Source organism: Thunnus albacares, chromosome 7 (genome assembly GCF_914725855.1).
Source record: "Thunnus albacares chromosome 7, fThuAlb1.1, whole genome shotgun sequence".
Taxonomy (NCBI): domain Eukaryota; kingdom Metazoa; phylum Chordata; class Actinopteri; order Scombriformes; family Scombridae; genus Thunnus; species Thunnus albacares.
Window position 1 is genome coordinate 1,035,792 of NC_058112.1, and position 27,206 is coordinate 1,062,997.

The 27,206-nt window shown below is 39.1% G+C and overlaps 1 protein-coding gene across 1 annotated transcript in view; it reads left to right on the plus strand.

Annotated features, from left to right (window-relative positions):
- The window catches only part of LOC122986390 (cytosolic carboxypeptidase 4), a 200,941-nt gene that overhangs the window by 79,209 nt on the left and 94,526 nt on the right, over nucleotides 1–27,206 (plus strand). The window contains exons 8-11 of the mRNA XM_044357626.1: nucleotides 9,454–9,662; nucleotides 11,921–12,086; nucleotides 12,549–12,616; nucleotides 20,160–20,276. Of these exons, the coding sequence (XP_044213561.1) occupies nucleotides 9,454–9,662; nucleotides 11,921–12,086; nucleotides 12,549–12,616; nucleotides 20,160–20,276 (560 nt within the window). The remainder of the gene's footprint in view (nucleotides 1–9,453; nucleotides 9,663–11,920; nucleotides 12,087–12,548; nucleotides 12,617–20,159; nucleotides 20,277–27,206) is intronic.

Here is a 27,206-nt window from a genome sequence, read left to right on the forward strand (position 1 = left end):
TGTCCAAAAACTACTAAAAACAATCAAAGAGCCATACCGCTTTGAGTTAGAATCTCCATTTTATCATACAGAGAAGCAAATTCTGCATTCTTTCAACCGCAAAGGAAGAAAAACATTTTGAAAATGTTGTTGTAATATTATGTTTGTTTATATTTCTACATGAGTAAAGAGAGAACATGTTCACCTTCATTGATAGTAGCTTAACAATAATCCAAAAAAGAAAAAAATGAGTGAATGAAATCAATATTTCTTTTAGAAAAGAGAAAGACAGCAGCAGAGTGGTGAGGTGACTTTATTGTTGTACTGATAGAATTACAGATGTGGAAATGGACATTATACCAAATATATTATTTCATGTACTTTTGCTGGCGACACTGTACTTTGTTTTATTTGTTTTATTTGCTTATTTTGTTTTTATGATCTGCTTTTTTTGAAGTTGGGTGAAGCACTTAGAAAAGTGCTCTATAAATAAAGATTATTATTGAGACAACAGGTAAACATGGAGGAAGTGCTAACCTTGTTTTAACAGGGGAAATTAGAAATAAGCCTATTTCAGATAAAGGCCTGGTTCCCTCTGCTGTTGAAATAAATAAAAGCTATAGCCACTATTTGAGTATTTATGGTATGTCAAATGTTTTGAGAGCTGATCTCAAACTGGATATCAAAAACTAAGCGACTTACTCAAATGACTTTGGTCTCAGTGAAGAAGAAGAAGAATGTGCAAACCTGGAAATGTTTACAGAGAGAGTTTCAGTGATATTCAGGTGATCTGATGATTCAGGGTACAGCACAGAGACTAAAGTGTACTGTGTGGAAGCATTTCAGGATGTTCAGCACAATCTTATAAAACACAGGTTTGAATGCACTATCTGTCTCACTGTAATAACACCTTTACTTGTCTGTCTGTGCCCTGTGAGACAGGATTCTCCACAGCAGAACGTCTGAGCTAAAACATTCTAAATGCCACAGCAAATTGTTTCCCTGTGTAACATTTCCAAATAACACTGTCCCTCAGGTAGCTCCAGACATACATTATAAATAACCTGCTCTTTTCTCATGCATTTTTGCTTTATACACATGGGATGTAAATATAAAGGATGAAATTACAGTATAACCATACAGATGACATAAACCCACTAAAACAGTGTATGATAGTTTACATATTCATTTATGTATAAATTCAGGTCTGTTTATTTCAGAATATTCTTCATGACTATTAAATACAGTAAATGAAAGTCATGATGAATGATTGTAATTTACACTCATTTAACCATCATCAAAAGATCAATATGACTCAAAATCACTGTTAACTTTCACTGTCATCATCCTGCCATTGACAATTTCAACTCACCTCAACTTTATTTATATAGCACTTTACACACAACACAGTTGATCCAAAGTGCTTTACAGCACATAGAGGGAAACAAAACTAAAAGACAGAAGAGAAAAACACAATGAAGGCAAAGAGAAAAGTAAGAATAAAAACAAACTGAAGGAAATCACAATAATAATAAAGGCACATGGTCAAACAAGGCACACAGACATACAAAGACTTCAGGAACAGTTGAAGGCTAACGTGCAGAAGTGAGTTTTAAGTTGTCTCTTGAAAATCTCAATAGCAGGGGAGAATCACAGCTGGAGGGAGAGAGTTCATAATTTTGGGGTGGATATAGAGAAAGCCCTGTCCCCATGACACTTAATTCTGAATCCGTGGACGGACAGGAGTCTTTGGCACTAAAAATCAGTCAAAACAACAACAACTGGAGATATTTGGAGCTCTTTGTTGAGCGGGTCAGTCAGAAATAATGCAAGGAAGAATAGTACAAGCAGACACAGCCACAGTGATGATGATGTTTGATGAAGAGCTGCAGGCGACCAGCACACCTCCAACAGGTAAACTAGTTATTTTACTTTGCCCTGCTGTGTAATGGAAAAACACTCACAGCGTGTCAGCTCCACTCCAGTCAAGGCTCGGCATGACTACTCCTAAAAACAATGAAAAAATGCCATAATATTTGTGGAGTGGAGCAGTGAACTTGCATGCTCGGGCTGAAAGTTGAAAAAATGTTGGAGTGTTCAGAGCAGTGCGAAGCTGGTGCTTTTTGTTCACAGGAATTAATTCTATATACATTTACCTCACTATTTGTCGACCACTTTTAACTTGAACATCTGACATTTTAACATGATATATATGACTGAAAATAGAGAAAAGCATAATAAGTCCCCTTTAAGATAATTCCTACATGTTAATGACACTCTCATCAGCTGAACTTTTCATGACTGAATTTAGAACGCTGAAACATGCATACACTTAGTGTGCTCCAAGAATCGATTTTCTTGTCAACCGTTCATCCGGTCGACTTCACTCTTGGCAGGTGTATTGCTGAGGACCCAAGGAAGTGCAGTGTTGAGCGTGAAGTTGTTTGGATGAGTGGTTCTCAAGAAAGTTGCAAGCAGCAATACTGGAGGCTAAGCAATCAGCCTGTTCCAAACAGGTACTTTTAGAATGGGCACTGCACTGGTCTTCTAAAGGCTACATTTTGTCTGGTAATGTGACGCAGAGCAGAACTTGTGTGTTGCAATGTGTAGATCTGTCCTGCAGGGCTCACTGTTCAGTGTTTCCCCTATAATTGTATAGGCCTGGTGGGCCGCCAGGCCAACAAGAACCCTCGCCAGGCCAAAAAAACTTTAATTTTAATTTTAAAATGTCAAAAATAGTGCCAAATATCTATTCATTCAGAAATCAATAGGAGCCTCTGTGCAGCGCTGTCCCAAAACATTAGTCAGCCCCTGTGTGGAAACCGTTGGTGGTGTGCTCTGTTAAGGAATAGAACAGCGTGTAATGTGTGTGTTTAGGAAGTGTGTGGTTGAGCGAGAGAGTGAGCGGCAGGAAAGTTATGGTGAATATGAGCAGAGCAGAGGAAAAGGTTAGCAGTAAGTTGTCAGTCTGGCAGTAAATGTACAGCATAGGCTGTCAGTAAATAAATGCTGCAGCTTCTCAAGACAAAGGAAAGTCTCGTCTGTTATTTCCCCAACTGCTGGAAATGTGAAGGGGATGGAATCTGTTTTTCTTTCTCACACACGCATATTCTCATTGAGTGTGAGACATTCTGAATTGAGAGAGATTTCTGTAGTATTGCAATAGCTCCCATATACATAAACACACAAACATACATACATACATACATCACATTTGTTATTCTGTTTTGGTTTCATGTACAGTATATATCACACATACACCTCCCTCTACCATCTCTCTCTCTTTGCCCTCTTCAGGATCTTTAAACATCCTTTTTCCTCCAGTCTGGTGAAGCAGTAATTTATTCTCTTTGATTCTCAGCTGCGGACAGACAGTGAAGTATGTGTCTCGGGGCCTGTGGTGCTGTGAAGAGCTCTTGGTTGTTAGCTGTGGTTGTTATCTTGTTAAGTGACAGTGGTCACCGATGTGTGCTGCTCAAAATCTGAGCAAAAAAAAAAGTGTGATTTCAAGGTTTGGGTTGAAATGGGTTGTTTCATAGGTAAGATTAATAACCTGAAGTCTGTTACTGACCCCTAGAGGCTCCAGTCTTCATTACACTACACAGTGTAAAGGTGTTTGACTAAATGAGAGGCAATTTTTCAAATCCAACATCTTTGAAGGTATACTATGCAGGATTTGTCGGTTGGTGCTTGTAAACACAACATGCAAAGTTGGCCCTTTCTCCCTGGCTCAGAGACAGAGAGAGTGGTGGTCAAGCAAGCTAGAGAGTGAATGAAGAGAGGGAGTGGTGTTAGAGAGAACAAAGCCATGAATCAGATAAATAAAACACCATTTTCTGATTGTTTTACAGTGGTTACGTTCTAAAGCACAAATAATTCATCCTGTCGGCTGTGGCCTCTCTGCTCTGCGTGTGTGTAGCTCAGCCCCGCCCTCGGTCAAGCAGACACACAGACCTGCAGCTCTTTATACATCCATGACACAGAGACAGAGAGCAGAGAGATGGAGACAGCAATGTAACCCAGTCGCCATGCTACGCATCCTGACCTCACATCCAGGATGCGGGTATAGCCCCAGCTGTTATTGGCTGGGGGCTACACACCCACTGCCCAAAGGCTGAGGCCCAGAAATGTCCCAGACACAGCAAAATAATAAGAAAATACACGCAGAGGGCAGAGTCTCTGCTATTGACCAACAAAAACCTGGTCTGAAGTCAGTGGCGCAGTGTTTCACTGTTATTTTAAGGGTGCATTATCAAGACAGTAATGTGCGCCTACACAGGCTGGTGCACAACGTGCATGCACTCTGCTTTTTACACACACATGGATGTGCAGCAGTGCACAAACCTGCAAAAGATGACAAATAAAAGGATTACAGTGTGAAAGATTATTTTTGTATACATCAACATATTTTAAAAAATACATGTCATAATGTTTAGTCATAATATTTATCAGGAATTAACTAATCGCAGTAATGATCTTTGACGAAATCGTGGCAACACAGGTAGGTATTTAAACAGATGGACAACAACGGATCAGACACAAATCGACTTTCCTGCTACATTAATACATGATGACATGAGGAACATATGATTAAACTAAAGAATGAAATAAATGAGGTGAAAACAATGATTAAACTAACAAAGGAAATAAATCTGCACAGCTTCTAGCTGCTGCCAGCAACAGGATCAGAATCTTGGAGAGCTGATCAAGTCCTGGTAACTGTGTTGATGATTCTTCACATGATTAAAATTAATGATTTAATGTTTGAACAATATTTAACAAATATTCTTTAACATTTTTGAGAGTACAGTGATCAGGTTTCCATACTTTCAGAAATTAAAACCCTGCTGATTTTACCTGTTACTCCACGACTGAACAAAACGATTTTAAAGAAATCAAAGCCTTTAAACCTTTTCAAAAAACCAATGAAAATACATTTGCAACAAATGACTGAACAGGATCTTAAACTGGTGGTCTGGGGCTACGGGATCGTGCGCTTTCACTTTGCCCACGAGCAGATCTGTTTCCTCTGCCGAGAAGCGTTCCTTCTTACTACTTGGCAAATGCGCCCTCATAAAAGCAACCCGCCAAGGTGCAAGCGCACTTGGCTTTTAAAGGGAATGGGAGATGATTGTCTGATTGGTTTATTGCATGTTACGCCCAAAACACACCCATGATTAATTAGGAGACTATGGACAACCCCTTTGAACCATGCGCCTGGCGCATCGACCATTTTTCCGCCGTTAAAATGGCAAAAGTGGCTTTGGACACACCTTAAATGCACTTGCGCCATGTGCTTCAGATGGTGTGCTTTAGATCGTTAAAATAGGGCCCTAGGAGTTTTTGATCTTGTTCATGTCACATCCAGGATGTGATTTCATTGCATTCTGGACAGTATAGTTATACATCTTTTCAAAGCAACATTTGACATATCATTACAGGAAAACCACAGGTGGAACTAGAAACACTGATATCTTGGTTCCATTTAGGTATCCACTCCTGTATCATTTATGTCCACCTGGGCTTCTCTTGCTATATCAAATCAAAAGGTCTGCTTAGTTCATATATGAAAGGGTTATTGTAGGTTATATGAACACTTACAAGTTGTTTCTTTGAAAGGACAACTTCTCCCATGATTGTATTGAAGCACAAGGACCTGAAAGTGTAACTTTGCAGATACTGTATATTCTTACTGTCAACAAATCCCATTAAAAGAATCAAACCAATAATGTGTTAGTCCGTCTCTCAATACCTTCTGACACTCAGCCCCAAGCCCATTGGTTCTTATTGAATATATAAAGCTTTAAAAAAGACTCACAAATATATATTCATCATTTATTTTTTAGGCTCAGTAATTTCCTAAAACAACTTGTCAATGTAGTTTTTCACAAACATGACTCAAACAGGAGAAAATATTGCAGTTGTTGCGCTATTTTCAGCAGTGGATTAATACACACATTTGATGCTTTAGTGAGTATTTCTGGCAGTAGGACAGTGTGTATGGAATTGAGAGAAAATAATCTACGGTGTGTGTGTTCATGGTGATGAAGGAACATGTCACCCAGTGCAACAGTGTGGCTTATTGATGTGTTTTAATAGTTTTTGGACAACAACAGAGCTCTACGGCACAGAGGAATAAGATATATCAGGCTTTGATACACACACACTGCTTGTTAGATCAGTTCATTGTTGGTTTGGCTCTGTACATGAGATTTGTTTAGAGTTAGAAACTATGGAAAATAACCAAACGTATGCTTTAAACACAGCCATTTATTTATTCTTTCCAGTCAGAGTCCTTGATGCATGTGCACACACTGTATGCACCTGAACTGCAACCTCTTTTCTATTAATATAAGTGAATAGACATGAGTTCTTCTGTAATGGATCCAAGGCAGCAGCAGGGCTTCCTCAGAGAGGATGCATTGTCCTCACTGTTTGTAACCTTCTGGAGCTGCAGATAAACTCAGATCAACTCAGAAAATAGTCAGCAAACAGTTATGCTTCCTTTTTCTCTCTGACTGTCTAAACTCGTCCTCTATTCTTGTTGTGTACAGACTTACCAGACTCATGGACACATTTTGTGTGGTGACAGAGAGTCACTTCTACAGAGGCAGCGAGAGATTTGGAGGGCTCTGAGCTTTTTCATGATTTATGCAATATTGTGCTGCGCTTATGTCAAAGTGCCAATTTGCACAGAACATCAAGAGGACTGCATTCCTCATAAACTGGAACATCGAAATGAGCCTGCTCTCAGTGTTTCACTTTGATCTATAATGCAATGTTTGGAGTGAACATAAAGGCACCAATTACCCTAATATCAAGTCATATTTGTAGATATGAAATATTTTTCTTCCTGATGACCAGTATTTTGAATGCAATTTCCCTCCTGATTCTGAACTGTTCTGGGACAGGCTAATCTAACAACACTTACATATTCTGTGTTTGCCATCTAACCTACTAAACTGCAGTGTTTGTCTCTGTAGAAATATAGCTAAACATTCCAAATACTCTAAATCAAAACCAGCTTTTAACACATTTTTGAATATTTACACTTGTCTTTATATTTACACTGCCTCATTTTGTAGTAATCCAATTGATTCAGATTTATTTACACATAATCACTAATTCCTTGATCATTTCAATTCAGCTATACTTTTTGAGCTTATCCTTATGTACAAAATTAGCCAAGCACTTATTAGAAAAAATATCTGCTGGTGGTTTTAGGACTCACAGATAAGAGTTCCTCTGTTTCAACTTTAAGACAATGATAGTACAACTATTATTTGAAGGCACTAACACTGTTGGGTGGGGGGTCTTAAACAGTCAGGTGCCCCCACACTGAAACATGTTTTTCTTGCTGTAATCATTCCTCCTGTTCATACTGACCATTAGAAGATCCCTTCATAATGCACTTACAATGTAAGTGATGGGAGACAAAATCCACAGTCCTCCTTCTGTGCAAAAATGTATTTAAAAGTTTATCTGAAGCTAAAATGATGCTTCAGTCATCCAAATGACTCAAATCAAGTAACAGTTTTTAGTGCCAAAGTCCCTCTTTTTGTTACTATACTTCCACCACAGCTCCACAGAGAAACACTGTCCGAGGAAACACAAAGAGGGGATTTGATGCTAAAAAGACTGTAAATGTGACCGATATCCAGACTAACTCAGACTGTGGAAGTCTCATATAATCTTCAGATCAACTTTTAAATGCATTTTTGCACTAAATGACTGTGTGGACACACTGTGGATTTTGTCCCCCATCACTTACACTGAAAGCACATTTGAAGGGGATCTTTTAATAGCCAGTATGAACAAGAGGAATGATTACAGTGAGGAAAACCTCTTTCACTGTTCATATGGGCACTGGGCTATTATATTAAGACATACCTGAGAAATTCCTTATTATTACTGTACTGTACTGTACTGTAAAACAGTAGTCCTCGCCTGAGGGTGAGGACCCTATTGTTTTTCATGTCTGTTTGTTTCTTTCTTTAGTATTACAGACTTCACACCTAAATTTGACCCCCTAAACATGCTCAAAAACTCACTAAATTTGGCACACACATCAGGTCTGGTGAAAAATTTGTTAAAATGTAAAAATCAACCCCCAAAGTGCCAAAATGTGCTCTCTAGTGCCACCTATGTAACTAAAATGGCCACCACAGCCTGTAGGAATGTCGTAGAGAGATCAAACTAGAACTCAATTATTCATCTCATCAAGAACTACAAATCAAACACTGACACCTCTGACCTAAATCCAACAGGAAGTCTGCAATTTGACTTTCAAAATAAGACTTTGCCCCAATTTTGGTCCCTGAACAAACTTCTATCAGCTTCAAACTTTAAGAGATGATTTATGACACCATGCTTAAAAAAAGTTGTCAAAAACTTGTGTAATAACTCAAATGGTTTGGATTTTATAAGCTGTCAAAGTTGCAGTGCCACATCACCCTTACAATGTAAAACAATGGGGAGGCATGAACTTCGTGTCAAACAAAGGCTTCTGACATCTAAACTATAAGTCTGACCACTTTCAAACCTGTATCAATGGATTCACCACGAAATTTCCTACTAAAATATGATTTTGAATGTAAGATTTGGCCAAAGTCATGGGATTTATGTGGAGATTTCACAAGAAGCGTACTCTAAAATCCTCCTCTCCAACTGCTTCTGGTGATGTCACTCCCTCAGTGCTGTGAAACATTCCGCAATTCACACTCATTATAAAAGATAGAAAAAACATAAAAATTCAAGATTTGTAGGTCAAAGTATGTAGGTCAAATATATGAGTATTTTTCTATGTCCAGCTGCAGTTACTTATTGTGTCTACACACCTGACAGTACACGTCAATCAAACTTTTCAAAATAAAAGCACACCACATTTGAAAGAAACAGCCCTTATTTTTAAAAAGCAAAATGATCTGATTCCAATGGGCCAGAGTGCAAGGTCCCGACCAACGCTGCTTGCAGCTTTAATTTTTATTATTATTCTTAGACCTTACTGATTTATAGCTTAGCTATTAATAAATGTCTTCATTTATTCTAAAAGTGTTTGGTTGTTTCTTTGAGCTGCAGTATACAGAGGTCACTGTTTGGGACAAAAACTTATGATCATGAGAGTGATTCATTGATTAAATTGAACAAGGGTTAGTGCTCCCTCCTGGCACTAACAAATCCTAACCAAAAAGGAAGTGGTACCCTCAGTAACGAGGTAATTCATTAATAAAGTATTAATACTCCTATACTGTACTTAAGATATCACAAACAAAGTTGAGTTTGAGTATGAATTAAAACTTATGTGACAAATATCTTGACTATTTACATTGCTGGACATTGTGTGGATTTGCTCAGTCCACATTCTGTCCAGTCAGCAGCTATTCAAGTTGATGTCAACAGGAAAGAGATCACAGAGTGAAACATGCTGATGCCTTCTATCCCTCTCCTATGTTTGTCTCTGTCTGTTCCTCACAGGGGCTAACGTTTGCTTAGTGGTATCTAAGGGTTACATCTCAGGCCTGTTGCGGCTTTACGAAGACTGGCACAGCAAGGATACTGAACATGTTGCTGTAGCAATTCGCCATGCGCTGCTGCGCTGCCTCCATAAGGCTACCCACTGTGCTGCAGCCAGACACGCTTTGGTGTCCCATGGAGGCATCAGACTGCTGCATCAGACTACACAGGTAACGTTCAGAAGGTGTTGTCCTCTTTCTGTTTCATTCTCTTTTTTTGTTGGATAGAAGACTGTGCTTACATTTTTTCATTTTTTTTGCCCAACAGGAAGTCAGCCATTTTGGATTTTGTGCATCAATTTTCATTTTATACTCAATTTTTATTTTATAATACATGTTTAAGGCCTTTAGGATGCATGAAAACTCATGAAACTTTGTACCTATGCTCAAATTAGTAAGTATTGTGATTAGTGTCACAACTGGACTCAGGTGTGGCACATCGTCTTTGTCCCAGTCTTTGTCCCAGTCCTTCTAGAACATCTGAACACACAGCAAAGTTTCTTCTCTACATCATTTGCAGCAATTACAAATCATTTCCAACAGGAAAACAGCCTGTCTCTTCCTACAGCTACTGTAATGTTTTGACTTACTCATTCAACAACACCACAGAGTGTACTTAAAATGGCCAACAAATCAAGAGATTCACACCATTGTAGTATGTTTTGTAATTATTTCTTGAAATAAAAGGAAATATTAAATTACAGTAACTTAATGACTAAAGGTGCTGGCGACAGCACACAGGTGGCTTCAGTCAGCAGCAGGACATCCATGAAAACCTTTTTCTAATTAAATTATGAAAATATTCTTCCCTGCAATGATTTAGATGTCACACTCAATGAAACACTTTTCACTTTGTGCCATGTGACCCTGAAATTGAATTATACATGGCCACAGAATACACGCATTTCTCATCAGTTCCATGTTCCTTAAGCGTCACTCTATGTTACGAGTTAAGTCACTCCTCATTATAACCTATAACCATTGGTTAAAATGACCTCAAACAGTTTTTTATAAATAAATGATGATTTAAGGCTCCTGGTTCAGTTTCTTTACACCAAGAAAATTCCAAGCGAACCAAAATGCATCACTACAGGCCAGGTGAGAACATTCACACCTCTTATTGATTAGTTGTGTCTGGGGTGGGAGTGAGAACATTAACACCAAAGAAATGAACATCAGTGCTGGGACCTTGTTGATTGTAGTTGTGTCCATAGTGGCGTTATTGTATTGTTCATTTCAGAGAATCCTCTCTCACAGTCAACACTGCTGACAGACAAGAGAAAACACAGACAAGCAAAATAAACGTTACTTAACTGAAAACAACTTACACAAAATAAAATTGCACTATGAAATAAGTGCATATTTACTTGACAAGCAGCATCAGGTCCATTGATCCAGATCTCCTGATGATGTCACAGAGTTATAGACGTATCCATTCACTGTGATCACAGAGAACCTCTCAGTTCAGATCAGGCTGGGTCTCTGGTGACTGTAAAGAAAACATGCGCAACCCAGTTAGACTGTTAGCACTGATCAGTACAGATCAGCTGTGGAAAAAGCATGATACTGAACTGAAACTAAGTACTCACCCAGTGTGCTATCCTCATCCTGCAGCCATCAGACCTGAGTGAAGGCCACTGCTGAGGGTCAGAGGTGATGATGAGAAGGCTGAGCAGGTATCTGCTGTTTCTGTAGCTCCAGATGCAGCCACTTCATCCTGCTGTCTGTGACTCTGGTTTTACCAGGAAAACATATAATCACAGATACAAAATACATTAATGCATTCAATTCAGTCAATCAGTCAGTCAGCAGTCAGTCACTCGTGCTCGTAGCCGGAAAACCCAGAGTTGACTGAGTTAGTTGATAGCCAGCTTTGTAGTGCTGGTTATCTGGATGGCTAATGTCAGGCTCAGTAAAGCCAGCTAACAAGAAGATATCCTGGGTATGTTGAACTTCCTTCATAGTACAGGCCTCTGGAATCAACAAGCAGAAGTACGGACATCGCCACTCTGCCATTGCAGCCCACATTGTGGTTGGAGGGGGAATTAGGCTCATGTCGCCTCCCCGGTTTACAGGCAGCAGCTGGACCCATCTTCGCTAAAATGAACTTGCTTGACATTATTATGTATGAAACTGCCAATCTGGTCCACTTTAACCACTGAATAATGAAGTTAGATAATGAAGTTAGAACTTGTAACACAAACACAAAAAAGGCTGAATGCTTAAAAAAACACTTATAAACTCTTTGTCTCCATTTTTGAAATTGACAGTTATATTCCTGAAGATGCAGTTTGCTTTACCTGTTTATACAAGACACTACAGTCCATGAATGAGCTGCACAGTAACTGTGTTGTCTCCCTACAGATGATTCTGTTAACTGACTGAAGTTTGTCATGTTGTTAACATGTTATTTATCTTTGTATCCACAGACATGTTTGTTGAGTAAAAGTCTGGAGTGTCTGGTGGAGCCCTCTGTCCAGCTGATGAGGAAGTGTCTTCCTAAAACCCCTCTACTGCTGACATCAGATCAGTCTGCATACTCCTTCCCCCTGCCAGGAAGACCTCATGCTTTCCCTGATATTGACATACCATTAGGTATAGTTTCAGTATTCACCTTCTTTCAGTCAATATTTAGTCTAAGCACCACTGGCAGCTGTTAGCGCAGAATCTGTGGTTTTAACAGCTGTTAGTCCAAAACACCCATACTCTCCCAACAATCGAACAAAATTACATATTATTAACATTGTTTGGTGGTGTATTCCTAATGCACTGTTAATTGTATTTGGATGCAGTGTAGCAGTTGCCTGTAGAAAGCATGTTCAGATTCTTCCCGCTAATTTGAAATCACCTTTGATTTATTTATTGTACTTTTGCTGCGAAATAGATACTTGTGTGCAGATATTAACACTGGATGGATATGACGTATATTTGGATGTGGAGTTCCTCCAAACCACAGCTGCAGTTCTGCAGATCCACTTTACTGAAGCTTGTCAGTGGGCTACTCAGCACCAATCACACCAACTGACATGTCCACCTGTGTTTTGTCTGTTTATTAAGATGAGTGCAATGAGGAGAGTGATGATGAGGACGTTGAAGATAACCAAGAGGCAGACAGCAAAGACTATGTAAGTGTGCACATGTGGTTCTGTGTTTATGGGTTTGTATTTCTATATTTTTAGTCCTCTGGACTAGTCCTTTATTATAAGGACCAGTGTTGGCAGTCAGTAGGTAAAAGTAATTAATAGCATCCCTCATCACATGTGTTTTGCATCACAAAGAAGAAAGGTTTTTAATAACATAATTATTGAAATTAGATTTCTAACAGATGTGAACACTATTGCCTTAAAGCACCAGTGTGTAGGATTTAAGGGGACCTATTGGCAGAAATGGAATATAATGTTCATAATTATGTTTTCATTAGTGTATAATCACCTGAAACTAAGAATCATTGTGTTTTTGTTACCTTAGAATGAGCTCTTTATATCTACAGAGGGAGTGGGTCCCCTTCACGAAGCCTGCCACATTGCACCATCATGTTTCTACAGTAGCCCAGAATGGACAAACCAAACACTGGCTCTATAGAGGGCCTTTCACGTTTTTTTGCAAGTTTCATGGCCACTTGAAAGTATTCAGTATTCAGTTGGTTGCAACCTCACTGCTAGATGCCACTAAATCCTCCACACTGCTCTTTTAAAGATCAGTGTGTTGAGAGTGTGTTTTTCATAATTTATCCACAAATTATTTTCTGTTACCCCAAAAATATCTAGGTTCTTTTTACAAAAGTCGATCTTTTGGAACAGATTTTCACCAGGATTATGTCTTCATACACTGCTTCATATTTATTGTTGAAAGAAGACACCTCACTGATGCTAACAGTAATAAAATCCTCTTTTGATGAAGACAGCTTACAGTTTGTTTCAGCTGACAGAGAGTGATGAGAGGAATGCGGAGTAATTCAACTCAGTTGCTGATTATATACCAAAATAAATCCAAATCATCTTTTGTTGTTGTGAAAAAATGAAATCATAAATAATGACTCCTAAATATGTTGGTAGAGCCCACTGACTCTGTAGGCCACACAGATTACCTTTAGGTTGCAAAATAGAGAAAAAAAAATTGAACCCTTCTTTTGATTGACAACCTACACTACAGATATAACATTTAATAACAGCAACTGCACGTATATGCTTTCATTTGCAGTGGGCTATATGCTATTCCAGTAAGCTTTTTTTTCATATTTTAGCTGTCATTTACTGCAGGAGGAAGAATCCTACCTCTATCAGTTTAAAAACACTCCACCATCTTAAGTTCAGAGCCTGAGCTATGGGTTTGAGTTACAATGATAAATATATTCAGGTCAAAGATAGGCATGTAAGTACAGCACAAATCCCTTAAAGGACACCACCAGGATATTTTTGTGTTCTTGTGCCTTTCATTTATCTCAATTTGTATGTGCTGTCTCTAAATGGTCCAACATGGGCCTTCTGCCTGAGGTGCAGATGCCTCACAAGCAATAATACATGGCACCATAAATGCCACCTTTGAGGATGGATAATTTTTAGGAAATTATGTATTTCATCTAATTGCAATGCCAACACAAATCATGAATTTAAGTTTGTTGATTCATATTAGGAATCGATGTCAATGACAACTTTAGACTATAGTGTGAAGAGACTAAATAAGGATAAGCAGTAATAATACACATATACACATGCAGCAGAAATCATGACTGAGCTTTGTACAAGTCACCTGATCTCAGCAGGTCCACATGCAAATCCCAGTGATCCTTGATATTGTCACTTCTCCTTAATCACTACTGACAAACAACCTGCTGTTCCTTTAGTACAGTCAAGTTCACAGTAAGTTTACCGGCTACCACACAGGTTCAGGTGAGGGGAATACTCCTGATGTAAATGCCACTTTGACACTGCAAAGCTCTGCCTACGTTAGTGATCAATGTCTACTGATGACTCAGGTGTAAATACCAAAACTCACTTCATGGAATGTTCTATGATTTGGAACAAAAACTCTCCACTTACATTAGAACTAAGAAAAACATAGTATAGACATTATTCAATACCATGCCAAGGATGACTCACTAAAAATGCCTATCCACAAAGTATTAGGTATGTATTAGTAGAGTGACACTGTCCTCCGGCACACTGGATTTGAAATGAAACAATAACAATGCTTATGCTTAGTCACAGCCTCTACTCCTGATCAGAGACTTGTCTCACAGGCTGTTATTCACAGACCCCTTCCTTAAGCTCAAGCAGCAAGATGAGGTCAGTGGGGATCTGTTCTCCCAGGAGTTACATAAAATATTTCAATTCACATCAATTCACTTTAATGACACAGATATGCTGTGTAACAGCAAAGTCATTACTCAAACACAGAGACACAATTCATGTTTTAATATCCAACAACATAACAGAAATACACACAGCATGACTGTCACAGTTATGGTCCAAATCACTCAGGGGCAATGGATGATTGAAAATCTGAGTATTACAGAAGAGAAAAACTAATTTTGAAAAGGTTTATCTTTGTAGGCAGTGATTTATATACCTCCCAGAGTGTTAGGACTGAATAAAAAAAAAAATCCTTCATTTCTTTGAACATCCAAAGAACCCAACCAGTCAAAGCAGATGATGGCCCACCAAGAGCCGGGTTCTGCTGAGGAGTTGAGGTTTCTTCCCATTAAAGAGGAGTTTTTCCTTACCACTGTTGGCAAGTGCTTGCTCATGGGGGAATCATTGGGTCTCTGTAAATTAAAGAGTATGGTCTAGACCTGCTCTATGTGAAAAGGCCCTGAGATGTTGTGATTTGGCGCTATATAAATAAAACTGAATTGAAATTGAATTGAATTAACTTGATAGAAAAGAAATGTCCATTGTTCAGTTAGTAATGAAACAAAATCTCAACTAACCCTAACCAACATTATGTTGCCTAAATGTTTACCCAAAAGAACAAATATGTAGTTATTACAAAATTGTAATATTATTGGAGTTTAAGCTATTAATAGCTATCATTCCAACCAACAAAAGAGCATTTCTGTGTTCAGACAGGGGCGAAAACAAAATTACAGAGGACAATCAAATGCTTTAATGAGAAGAGAGTGGGAGACTATCAGAGGAGAGGAATGCAGATCATATTTTGGAAGTGATGGGAGCAGGGCAAACATGGTAGAGGTAGAGAGGTAGAGAATGATGAAAAACAGGACAGGATAGAGGTGGCTAATGAAAGAGAAAATAGAGTGTAGGCGGTCCCAGTATGGAGAGAGGGTCTTGGGAGAAATGGAGTGAGATGAGCTGTGGGGGCAGTGGATGAAAGAAGAGGTATGGCAGATGAAAAAACCAAGTAAAAAGAGGAGGATTTAAAATGAGAAACCAGAATATGAGGAGGCTAGGGAGAGAGTGACAGACACTACAAAAGCTGAGGTGGGAGAGATAAGAAGAGGAAAAATGGAAACTGGAATGATGGGAGAAGTGGAGCAGAGAGTAAGGCACATGAGAGACAGATGGAAAGCAATGGATGGAAATCTTACATGGAAATGGAAGGGAGGGAAATTTTTAGAGAGAGAGAGAGAGCAGTTGAACTCTACTGTATTTGTTGGTCTGAATTCAGTCAAAACAATGTTTAACATATCTTTCAGCATATTAAAACCAGGCCCAGTCAGTGGTTATGGTAATCACTGATCATTATTTGTGAGGTTGTACCTTCCACAAATCAGTAGCTCACTTAGTAAAGCATCTTTATAAGCCAGTACTACTCGCCTGAAATGTTGCTAGGTCTTGAGGTGGGAAATTGGCAGTACAGATTTCCCTGAATATCGATGCCTGCTCCCATTCACACATGACCCCATGCAGGAAATGTTCCTGAACATTTCAGGGATAGACTGCATGTGTGAAAGGGGATTAGATTACCAGGTCCTAAGTAGACCTTCAGAGTGACTTTTACAAAAACATGGTGCCAACATGTAACATTTCCAGATTATTTATGGAGTAAAATGCATTTGTGAAAGCATCTTTGTTTTTCTTTCTTTTGATCAGGCAGACACTACTCAGTGGAGGACAGACGTAATTTGGAGAGAATAATTTGTTTATAGCACACAGTGATTCAGTCACTGACTAATGCTGCATTCCCAGTGTGGCAGTAAGTGGCAGACAGGAAAAGACAGATGTTCTTTGTTTTCAACAGGGGACTGACAATAGCTATTCCAGCAATAGTGCTAAGTGCCACCCACGACACCCACAGATAAAGCTTGTCAGAAAAAAGTTCCATTAATGTTCCAACATCTTGGTGAATCAGTAACATATAAACTATTTGTCCAAATGCTTTCATTGTCTCAGCTCCCAACAAAAATCAAATAGCAGCTTTTCTATTTTGGTCTCTGACAGATCAGAGATTTGGGTTTGGCTTGATATTTTTATTTTTCTCTTACCGGTCTTTTCATAGTAGGGATTATAGCCAGCAGTTTTCTCTATGAATATACAGAATCTATGAATATACAAGTATTTTTAGTTTCTAAAGTTTTCATGCTGGACACAAGATGTTTCCCACTTCACTGTGAAGTCCATTTTCAGTGTATGTCCACTGGAGACTTCAAGTTTCTATATTGCACAAGTTGCATACTGGGCCATGATTGGTTCCAAATTAGTTGTGATGTCACTAATCATGCTCGTAGGTACACGTCTTAAACCCAGATTTAAAGAGTAACTTCACACCCCCTTAAATCTTGTCTTTGCTGAGCTCCAGTGGTTTGACTTCTCACCTTGCTGCTGTGATGTACAGGTGTACTCCAGGACACTACTTACCACACCCAACCACACCCATCTATTGCTTTGGTCAGAGGTGAAACAGGTTTGAAACTTTCAAGCTGCGAGGGCAGAGACACACTGCTTTTAAGCTTGCTGTTAAATTTCTCCTTAAAGTGAGCACAGAACAACTTCCCTTCTTCAGCAGATGAATTCACAGAGAGGAGAACAACATCATAGTGAAGGAACAAGAAGAAAAACACATTTTTGAGTGGAGGGGGACTTTAAGGAACTATAGTGCTCTTATGAGACATGATGATCAAAGCTAATAACGAGTACACTCTTATCCACTTGGGTATTAGACATATTGATACACACACCCCAGACTCATGAGTCGAGTCGACCTGTGAAGACCTCTCCATGGTGCACCTGTTTGATAAATACGCACCCTTGTATTTGGGACAGAATGCCTCACATCTGTGGCTGGAAAAAAACATAAAAGCTAAAAAAGTAAATCTAATCCCAAGGGCCCTAATTATATGCTGGTGTAGGACGCAAAGTGTAGTGGTGAACTGGCATTATTTCCTCAACTGCACCAGGATCATGTGTGTCACAAAATGAAGATTAAACAAACAACTATTTCCTTACCAAACTGTCAGCAGTTATTTTTGCATGTAAAACAGTCAAATAAAATATAACATGCAAAATACTAGACCACATTTTAAATTCTACTGTCATTTTACATATGGCACTAAAGAGGTATTTAACTTCAGTTGGTTATTGTATGGTTCATTGTGATGATAAGTAAAATCACAAGCTATTACACACAGAAAACATGGTGATTACTGGATCATCAATGTCTCCAAAAAAATTAATTCAAGACTCATCCACTGCTCTTGGTGACATATTTGAGCTGCTGTATTCATATTTGAAACTGTTAAAGGACCAGTGTGTAGGATTTAGTGGCATCTAGCAGTGAGGTTGCAGACTGCAACCAACTGGATACCCATCCCCTCACCCTCCCCTTCCAAACATGTAGGAGAACCTACGACGGCTGTGAAACTCACGAAAAATGCTCTCTCAGAGCCAGTGTTTGGTTTGTTCATTCTGGGCTACTGTAGAAACATGGTGGTGCAGCACGGCAGGCACTACTGGAAGAGGACCCGCTCCCTATGTAGATATGAAGGACTCATTCTTAGGTAACGAAAACACAATTCTTCTTTATATATTATATATACATTATTCTCTAATAACTAATTAAACTAATTAAAACATACTTATGAATATTATATTCTATTTCTGCCAACTCTGTCCTGCTAGATGCCACTAAATTCTAAACACTGCACCTTTCACATCCCAGCCAATAATAAGCTTCCTCTGAGGTAAACTCCACAGGACTCTCAAACTGTCAGTGTGTCATGATGAGGTAAGCCCTGTGTTTAGCGAATGTGACATGATTGTCACAGCCTCCAACATGCCCACATTTAATGTATGATAATGTATTCTTTCTGATCCCACCCCATATGTAAGTGTGCCACATGTATGCCCGGCGCACCTGGCCACAAAAATAGCAAAAGTGTGCTGGGCACACCCCTGGCGTGCTGTGCAGGGTGCACTTGACTGCAATCTGCGCCGTGCTGCTGGGTTCACAAATATAGGGCCCCAAGTATTTGCTAGTAAAGAAGAGTTAGTAAATCTAAGTATTCTACCTACTGCATAAGCTACACAGCACATAATTAAATTATGACAAAGCAGGTGACACCTTGTCTGTACAGCCACTTAAAAGGTCACTAAAGCCATCCTGCTTCGAATTCTTCTTGTCACATGGTTTGAAAGTGAGTGCAGACAAATAAGAGCAAATTAAAACACTCACTAAAACCGTGGTTAAACTTGGGGGTGGGTGAAGGGCCACTGCAGGAGGTGCACATGAGCTGGGGGTCAAGTGTTGAGCACATCTTCAATGGATCTAATTTATGAAGGAATAATAAAAGTGCTCTGATGCTTCAAGCCTATCAAGAGAGAGATGTATTGTGACAGCAAATCAACATGTGATGTACACGATGGACAGAGCTCAGACAGTAAAGAAACAACAGCTGATAGTTATTGATCAAACAAGTCAGACAAAATAAAAAGATGTCTCTTGCTCTTGAGATCACTGTCAATATAGCAGGAGAGCTTTGTGTCTAATGTGAGTAAAACTGGGCAAAATGGAACTTGCACAGAATCTCATGAAGAACTTGCAATTTACTTCATATTCTAGAAAATATTCTTCCAATACTGTTCAACTTTGCTGGCTGTGTTAGTTTATGTTTTATTAAATTAAATTAGTTTACACCAGCGAGCATTCATTTTGTTTTGGCTTCCAAAGGGGGGTGTGACAGAAAATACCTGAGGATCCCTGATCTAGAAGATGTTTCAGTCACAGTCATGTTCCATTTGCTGAACATAATTTATACTTTCACACTGGGAAAGCAGCCTCGCTAGAAGAGGAAGTCATTACACAGGGTAACTCAGTGTTTTTACACTTGTTTGTTTAAAATGAGATGGAGACAGCTTGATTGAGCCTGAAAACAAGACTAAGTCATTCCCTAAACTCGCTATTATTTACAGTGAGATAAATGTAGTGAGGTGATTAGAAGGTGAAAAGAATGATGGGTGAGAAGAAAAGAGGAGGACATGGAAAAAGAAATGAGAGGGGGATGATGAGATAGATTTAGTAAAAGGGAGTACACTGAAAAGAGTGAGTGATTGAGGAGAGTGGAGCAAGAAAGAGAAATGATAAATTCCAACTCAAATCACCCAGTTTAAAGAAACATTCAGTAAACTCTACCTAGCCTGGTTCCCTGGTTCCCCTGACTGGCCTACAATCATCACACTTTTTATAGGAGTGTGTTTGTGTTTCTCTGTCCAGGATGATGACTTGGAGAGTGACCTAAACAAAATTCGTCTTCGTCCTGATCCAGACAGACCTAAAGAGCTGCTGCCACCATACAGCTGCCTCTGTCCTGAACTCTCACATGACTTCAAGGTACAGTACTTACATGTCTGTGTGTGTGTGTGTTTGGATATTCACTGTGTCATTTTCTGCATGGGCTCATTGAACCTAATTCAACCTCTGTCAGATTCATCATGATCTTTCTCCTCCGTCATTGAAAAATACAGAATTTTCAATATGTAAATATTTCAATATTCAATATTTCAAGACTTCAACTGCTGAACACAAGATGTCTCCTACTTCAGTGTTAAGTCCACTCCCAGTGTATGTGCACTGGAGGCTTCAAGTTTTAACATCACACTTGTGTAAGTTGCATACTGGACCATGATTGGCTCTAAACTAGTTGTGATGTCACAAATGTTGCACTTAGGTGCACACCTTGAACCCTTCTTCTTCTTGAATGTGAAAACAACAAAGTGCATTTACATCATTCTGCACAGAGAAGCTCAAACATTCAACTGAAGGAACAAGAAGAAAAACACATTTTTGAGTGGAGGGAGACTTTAAGAGAAAAAAATCATTTGTGAATGAGACCTTTTTTCTTTGTACTCAACATAAAGAGCCCTATTATGGCGTTTGCGCGGGGTGTGGACCATGATGTCGAAAGCTCAGTGCACTTATGTTACAAAGTATTGTGGTCACTTTCCACTATTTTTTTTCTGGTTTTGGTATTAATGTCAGCGAGACAGAGTAAAGATTAACGGGTGATTCTTACCAGCATCTGTCATCCACAATACCTAGCATCCTATACTGAAGGCCTTTCTTTACCCTGGTGACTCTGTAAAGCCATCTGAAGGCGGCAGGTATCTGTTCCACCTGCTGTCTCTATTGGAATGATGTTGCATATTCTCAAGGCAATGTCAAATAACCACAGAAACCCCCATGCTTATGTGCCCATCAAACTTATCAATTATGATGAATTATTGATGATTAGAGGTAGAAATGACTAATTATAGACAGAGACGAGTGAGAATCTTGTCCTTCTGACAAACCTCTGGACAAATGTAGACATTCTGATGGGCCCCTGCTGTAACACAGAGCTGCCAACGTTTTGACGGTGAGACGTTCTCACACCACACTAGTGCAGGTGGCTGTTTCTTGATTTAATCCAAGAGGTTAAGTGGTGTAGAAATGCAGGAAATTTGTTTGAAATTACATTTTTTTTTCTGGGGGAGGACACCCAGACCGCCTGCCAATTATGTATCTGTCCAAATTTGCTCCACCATTTTTAAACATAACCAGGTGCCCATATTTGCACATGTTGTCTTTTTTTGTGTGTGTGTAGGCGGTGGGGGTTGCTCACGGATTTCAATCACTGACCTTACGGATTTCAGTCATGTTAACTTGACAGGTACACAATAGTCATTTTTCTAATGACTTTGTTGGGTATTACTCAGGATCTGTCAGTGTAAAGTTGTAGAGCTTGCCTAAGTAGAACAAGGTTAGTAAAGTTATTGCAGCATTGCAGCACTAAACAAGGCCAGAGAGAGGTCAAGTGTTCATGTTGCCATGACGATGTTTCAAGTGATCATGTTAACCCAAGCCACAATCTTTCCCTTAAGCTTTCCGTGTTTTTGGTGCCTAAACCTAACCAGACCACACCAGTTGCTCTGAGCATGTAGTATGGCCACAGATGGGTCTGCATTGGATTTAGTTGAAAGCCTGGTGCGTTGCTACACAGACACCAAAGGGTGCCTTGTGCACCTGCATGAGAGGGGCCAGAGGGGCATGACAAAACGTTGGTATTTGACAACCTGGGATGAGAACGTGTTCACACATTCAGCAGACATATAATATATACATAATTGTGCACTTAGACATATCTGCATATATAAAGCACAGCTGTGCCTCATACATCCTCACAGAGTTGCTACACTCTGTAGACTGTTGCTACATTTCACATAACCAATTGATTCATTGTTAAAGTATTGAGTAGAGCTCTCACATTATATCAGTAAAAATGACTAAATGAATAGTGAGTGCGTGTGAAAAATTCAGTGGCTCCTAAATAAAAAGCACACACAACAATGCAACAAATACCAAAACAGATACAAAAGGGAAAACACATGCAACTAGAAAAATGTTACAAAACGAATTGCTTTGCACCTGATGTGCTTGGGCCGGTAGGAGAATGCCAGCTAGCAGCTAGCAGCTAGCAGCTAGCAGCTAGCGTTAGGGTCATCTTCACACTGTCGTTCAAATATGGTCACTTCTGGCTCCAAAAATCTAAGATTGCGACGGTCAAAATGCAAACTCAAGTCTTCAGAACGGGAGTCCAAAAACCAACGGGTGGTATCAGGGTGGCTATGTCCATTATTTATTCCAGTCTATGATGTAGATGAGATAGTAAACAGCCTACCTGCCAGTTCAACATACCTCACACGACAGAGAAACAGCTCAAAGATGTCATTGTTGTGCAGAGGTCACCTCAATTAGCTTAAGAGGTTGGCCTGACCATAGCCAACTCACTGGGCCAGTGAAAGCCTACTAGCCAGAAAGACCTGTACTCACTGTGCATGATGGATTTCTGCTCAGAGGCTCTTGGCTAATCATTCCTACAGCTATGTGCTGTCCTAGATGCATTACATGAGGGACATCAAGGGATGACAAGTTGCAGAGCATAAGCCAGGGAAAAAGTATGGTGGCCTGGCCTGGGTAGCCAATTAAATGAACTAGTGAGAAACTGCAAAACATGCATCAAAGAGTGTACTAATCCTGTGGAGTCACTAATATCTAGTGAGCTTTCAGAGAGATTGTGGCAGAACAACAGCAACTACCTACAAATAGTGGACTACTACTCTAGATTTGTGGAGATTGCAAAACTAACTCTGACAAGACGATGTGATAGTGCATCGCCAATCCATCTTCTCACGGCATCCCCAAACTTTTCTACAGTGATAATGGACCACAGTTTTCAAATCAACTTTGCATTGTGGACTTTGCAGCAGCTTATGGGTTCAAAAACATCACCAGTAGCCCCAGGTTTGCTCAAAGCATTGGAGAGGCACAGCGCCACATCCAGACTGTGAAACAGCTGTTAAAGAAAGCTCAGAATCCATACTTTGCTGTGTTAGCCTATAGAGCTACACCATTGTCTAATGGCTGCTCAACTTCTTATGGGACGGAGACTACGAACGCCAATACCCTAGCATCCCTTGCTGCTCACACCAGACCTTTCTGACAGAGCCGTTGTTGCCATTCAAGAAAGGGAGAGGTGGTTAAAGGACACCAGGACAGCCAGTGTGGGTCACAGATGCTAAGACTCCAGGCACAGTGGTGTCAACTCACTCCACACCTTGTTTATATTTTGTGGACAGTCCAAAAGTTTCCATCAGGCGAAACAGATGCCAACCATTGTCAGAGACTACATCTCATACAGAGACACCCTGCACACCAGCTCAGCAAGACGAGATGCCATTGCTTACTCCAGATTTTCACGAGTCTCCAACACTACAGACTTCAAAAAGCTTTTCACATGTCCCCATCAGGACTAGGTTTGGCAGAGTTTTAATTACGTCTAAAAGACTGGACTTGTGTGTAGGGGAACTATAGTAGAATTAAAAAAAAAAGAATCTATCTGTGTTCTATCTGTGAGGTTAAGTAATGTTGAAGATGAAATGTCTAGGAATGCTTTATGTTGAGTTTAACATGTTTTTTGAGACAGATCATTGGTGCAAGACCTCCGTCTACAGACAGATTTCCGTCAAAAGTGAATTATTTGTTCAGTCGAAGTCTGTTTATTTTTACTGCTAATGCAAAAAAGATTTTACTCTGCAACGGCATTTCCATTTTTCACTTTGTATATGATTAAACAGCAAGGGAAAGAGATGCTGTTGTTCCAGACATTAATGCTTGTTCCAGCTCCCCACAGTTGTATATGCATTGATTTATATGTCTGTTTTCTCCAAAATAATCAAAGGTATGGCAAGTTTATTTAATGTGCACTTACTTCCCTGTAGGGATGGATACTGAAACTCAGTATTAAACGGACCCCAGGGCTGAATTATTAAAGACTGTAGTATTGATAAGCTCCAACTTTACCAGTTCTTTTATCAGTACTTTGTAATGTGTTTTTGTAATTTATTAACACATTGCAGTCTCTCCTCTGCTCTCTGTGTTGGAGCTGAGCTCCTCCATACACACACACACACACACACACGGAGCAACGCCTGTTACTGAAAGTGCAATAAAACCTTTGCAAGTAAAAAGCCAATACTTTATCAATACACCTGTTCAACAAGCATAAACATGTACAAAAGTACAAAAAATAATTCAATCTGCTCTGGCTGCAGTCTCTCATCCATCACCGCTATGTTTTACACAACAGCGCGCTAGCTCGGCTAATAGCGAATTCTTATGAACAAGCTAAAACAAAAGCTGTCTAACTGTTTATCTTAGTTTGTCTTAAAATTTGGCAGATTCTTGTAAACTGACCTAGTGGCTGAGACAGACCAGCCCCTCCTCTGTCTGCCAGGATCAATGATCAATGTTCTTCATTCTCTCTAAACTTTACTCAGTATTTTGATGTCAGAAATATTATTTATGTTATTGACATTTTAATTATTTACATTATTGAGTGTATATAGTGACTTTGCTGTTGTAAACATTACTGTTGGTGCGCTAGAAACATTTAGTTATATTTAAAATATAAATAAATTCTTTTTTAAAATGATATATTTTTTAAAAAGCAATTATTTATTAATCAAATTGAACTGATAAGAGTAGTGATAGTGATTGTAGTGTGCAGTCGGAATAAGAGTCAGTGTGCATAGCAACAATCAATATAACATATGTTAATATGAAAGTGACAAGTTTTTTCTTTAACAGACTGATGTAGATTCTGGTTGTCTTTAAAGTTGATGAAGATAACAAGTACAGATAGCTGAATTATTTTTATTCTAAAATATAGTTGAATAGTTAAAATAAGTAGGCCTACAACTTTTTTGTTCAGTATGAGAGAAATAAGACTCAGTAAGTTCAGTAAGGAGAGAAATAGCATACTTTTTGAAGGTAAAATGGTTTATTTTATACCTTTCATGCACAAACTATTGCCTTTGCCAGGGATAAAAATCATGACCAGAATGCATCAAATTGCACCATTTAAAATTTTTTTGCAGTGGAACATGCCACCGGACCCCCCTAGGTGACTTCACACCTCAGCACTTGTCGCTGTTCAGCTTCACCGCACAACCTGGACACCAGTAGACAAAAATTCAGTCAAAAACATTTTTTGCATCTGCATGAGAAATGAATATTTATGTCAATTGCATGTTGTCAAAGAAAGGGAGATGTGGTGGTGTCTGATTTAATGCAGTGTGATCTTATGTTGAAAGGTTGCTGTCGTTTAGACACAGGAAGTTGTTTTAGCAGACTTGTTGCAGTGAATCCTTAACACACAACATGACAACAGCATCTTTATACTTGCTGCTGCTTATTCAAATTGATCCCATCACTCCCTCTAGCAGTCCAGAACACGCCCAGTAGACGCCTTGTAGTATTTTTCTTGATGTATGTGTTTTCCCTTTTTGTATGTGTTTTGGTTTTTGTAGCATTTCTTTATTTGGATTGTGTTTCCCTTAATGTTTGCTCTTTCGCCCTTGTATCTGCTTTGTTAGGGGCCACCATAGAGAAAGGTGTAAGTATTTGATACCTCATTAAGACGGCTGCATGAAGTAACAGCTCTGCTTATGTTGCAGTTTATCACAGTTTACCAAGAGTTATTATGGAGTAAGTCATTCATTTCATTTGTCTTTTTGGTGAGTTTCAGAATCGTTGTTCATTGAATAGGGCTTAAAGAAAATATGGCTTCAGGTGTGTCTGCATGACTGACACATGACTAAGCCTAATGTGAGCTGTAGTTGCAACATGATTGCTGCATCCCAGTCTCACCCAGGCTTTGTACCCATTTTTCATAATTTGTATTTTCTGGTTCCAATAACTGACAAAGACAGTGGTATGTGGTTAATCAAAGATTCAGGAATGTGTAGGCGACATCACAGGTGGCCATGTTTTTCTACAGTGAATGCATTTTATTGGTGTGAATAAATACATGAATAAACACACTGAAGGTGTACTGTAGACATATTGTGACAGGCCTGTCTTGATTTCTCCAAATATCAGCCCTGAATATGAGAAAAAAAATCATGTGTGTTACAGAGAAAGGAAGGAGAGGAGGTTGGGTCTGAGAAATAGAGACAGAAATAGACTTTGTCAGAGATAGATGGGAGATAATGAATGAGTATCTCAGTTCATGATAATGTTTCATGTCATAAAACACAGGATACCATCTGACTTGACTCATGATAAATATGCGAATATTTGACTAATAGGTAGCATGTTCATGCTAATATGTTAGAATATATTATGAGGATTAAAGCAGCTCAGATGAAAGGTTTTTATCTTGAGATGTTCTCTGTTATACAGTGACTGAATATTATAGCAGGAGGCATGTTCCCTTAATCAAACACACCATGTGATCTTCTCCCACAGAGAAGACTTGTTAGTTTATATCTTAATGCATGATGAAAATTAAACCTATCAGTGTTTTGCAGAAACCTAAATTTGCTGCAGTTCATTTAGCTGACAACTGATATTGTTTCTGTCATGAGTGAAACATGTTTGTGCCCCTGGCTGGAAACCAAAGCACAGATAATGAATTGTGCTGTAAAATAACAGAGGCTGCAATAAAGCCAAAAACATACCTCTCAGGAGACACATTTTCTGATAATAGGACAACATGATCCCTGCAGGAGATGGCAAGGTAAATAAAAAGCAGTAAATAATAATGCAGCATACACAATAGTTTAGTTTTGACGTTGCATTCATATCCTAAACCTTTCTTTTTTTCCCATCAGGTTTGTTCATGCAAATGTTTCAAGTCAGATTCAGCAAACCACTCTTTACTGCACAAACTTGCTGTAATAATGAAATGTAGGTATTAAAGTTTTTTTTTTATTAAGGTTA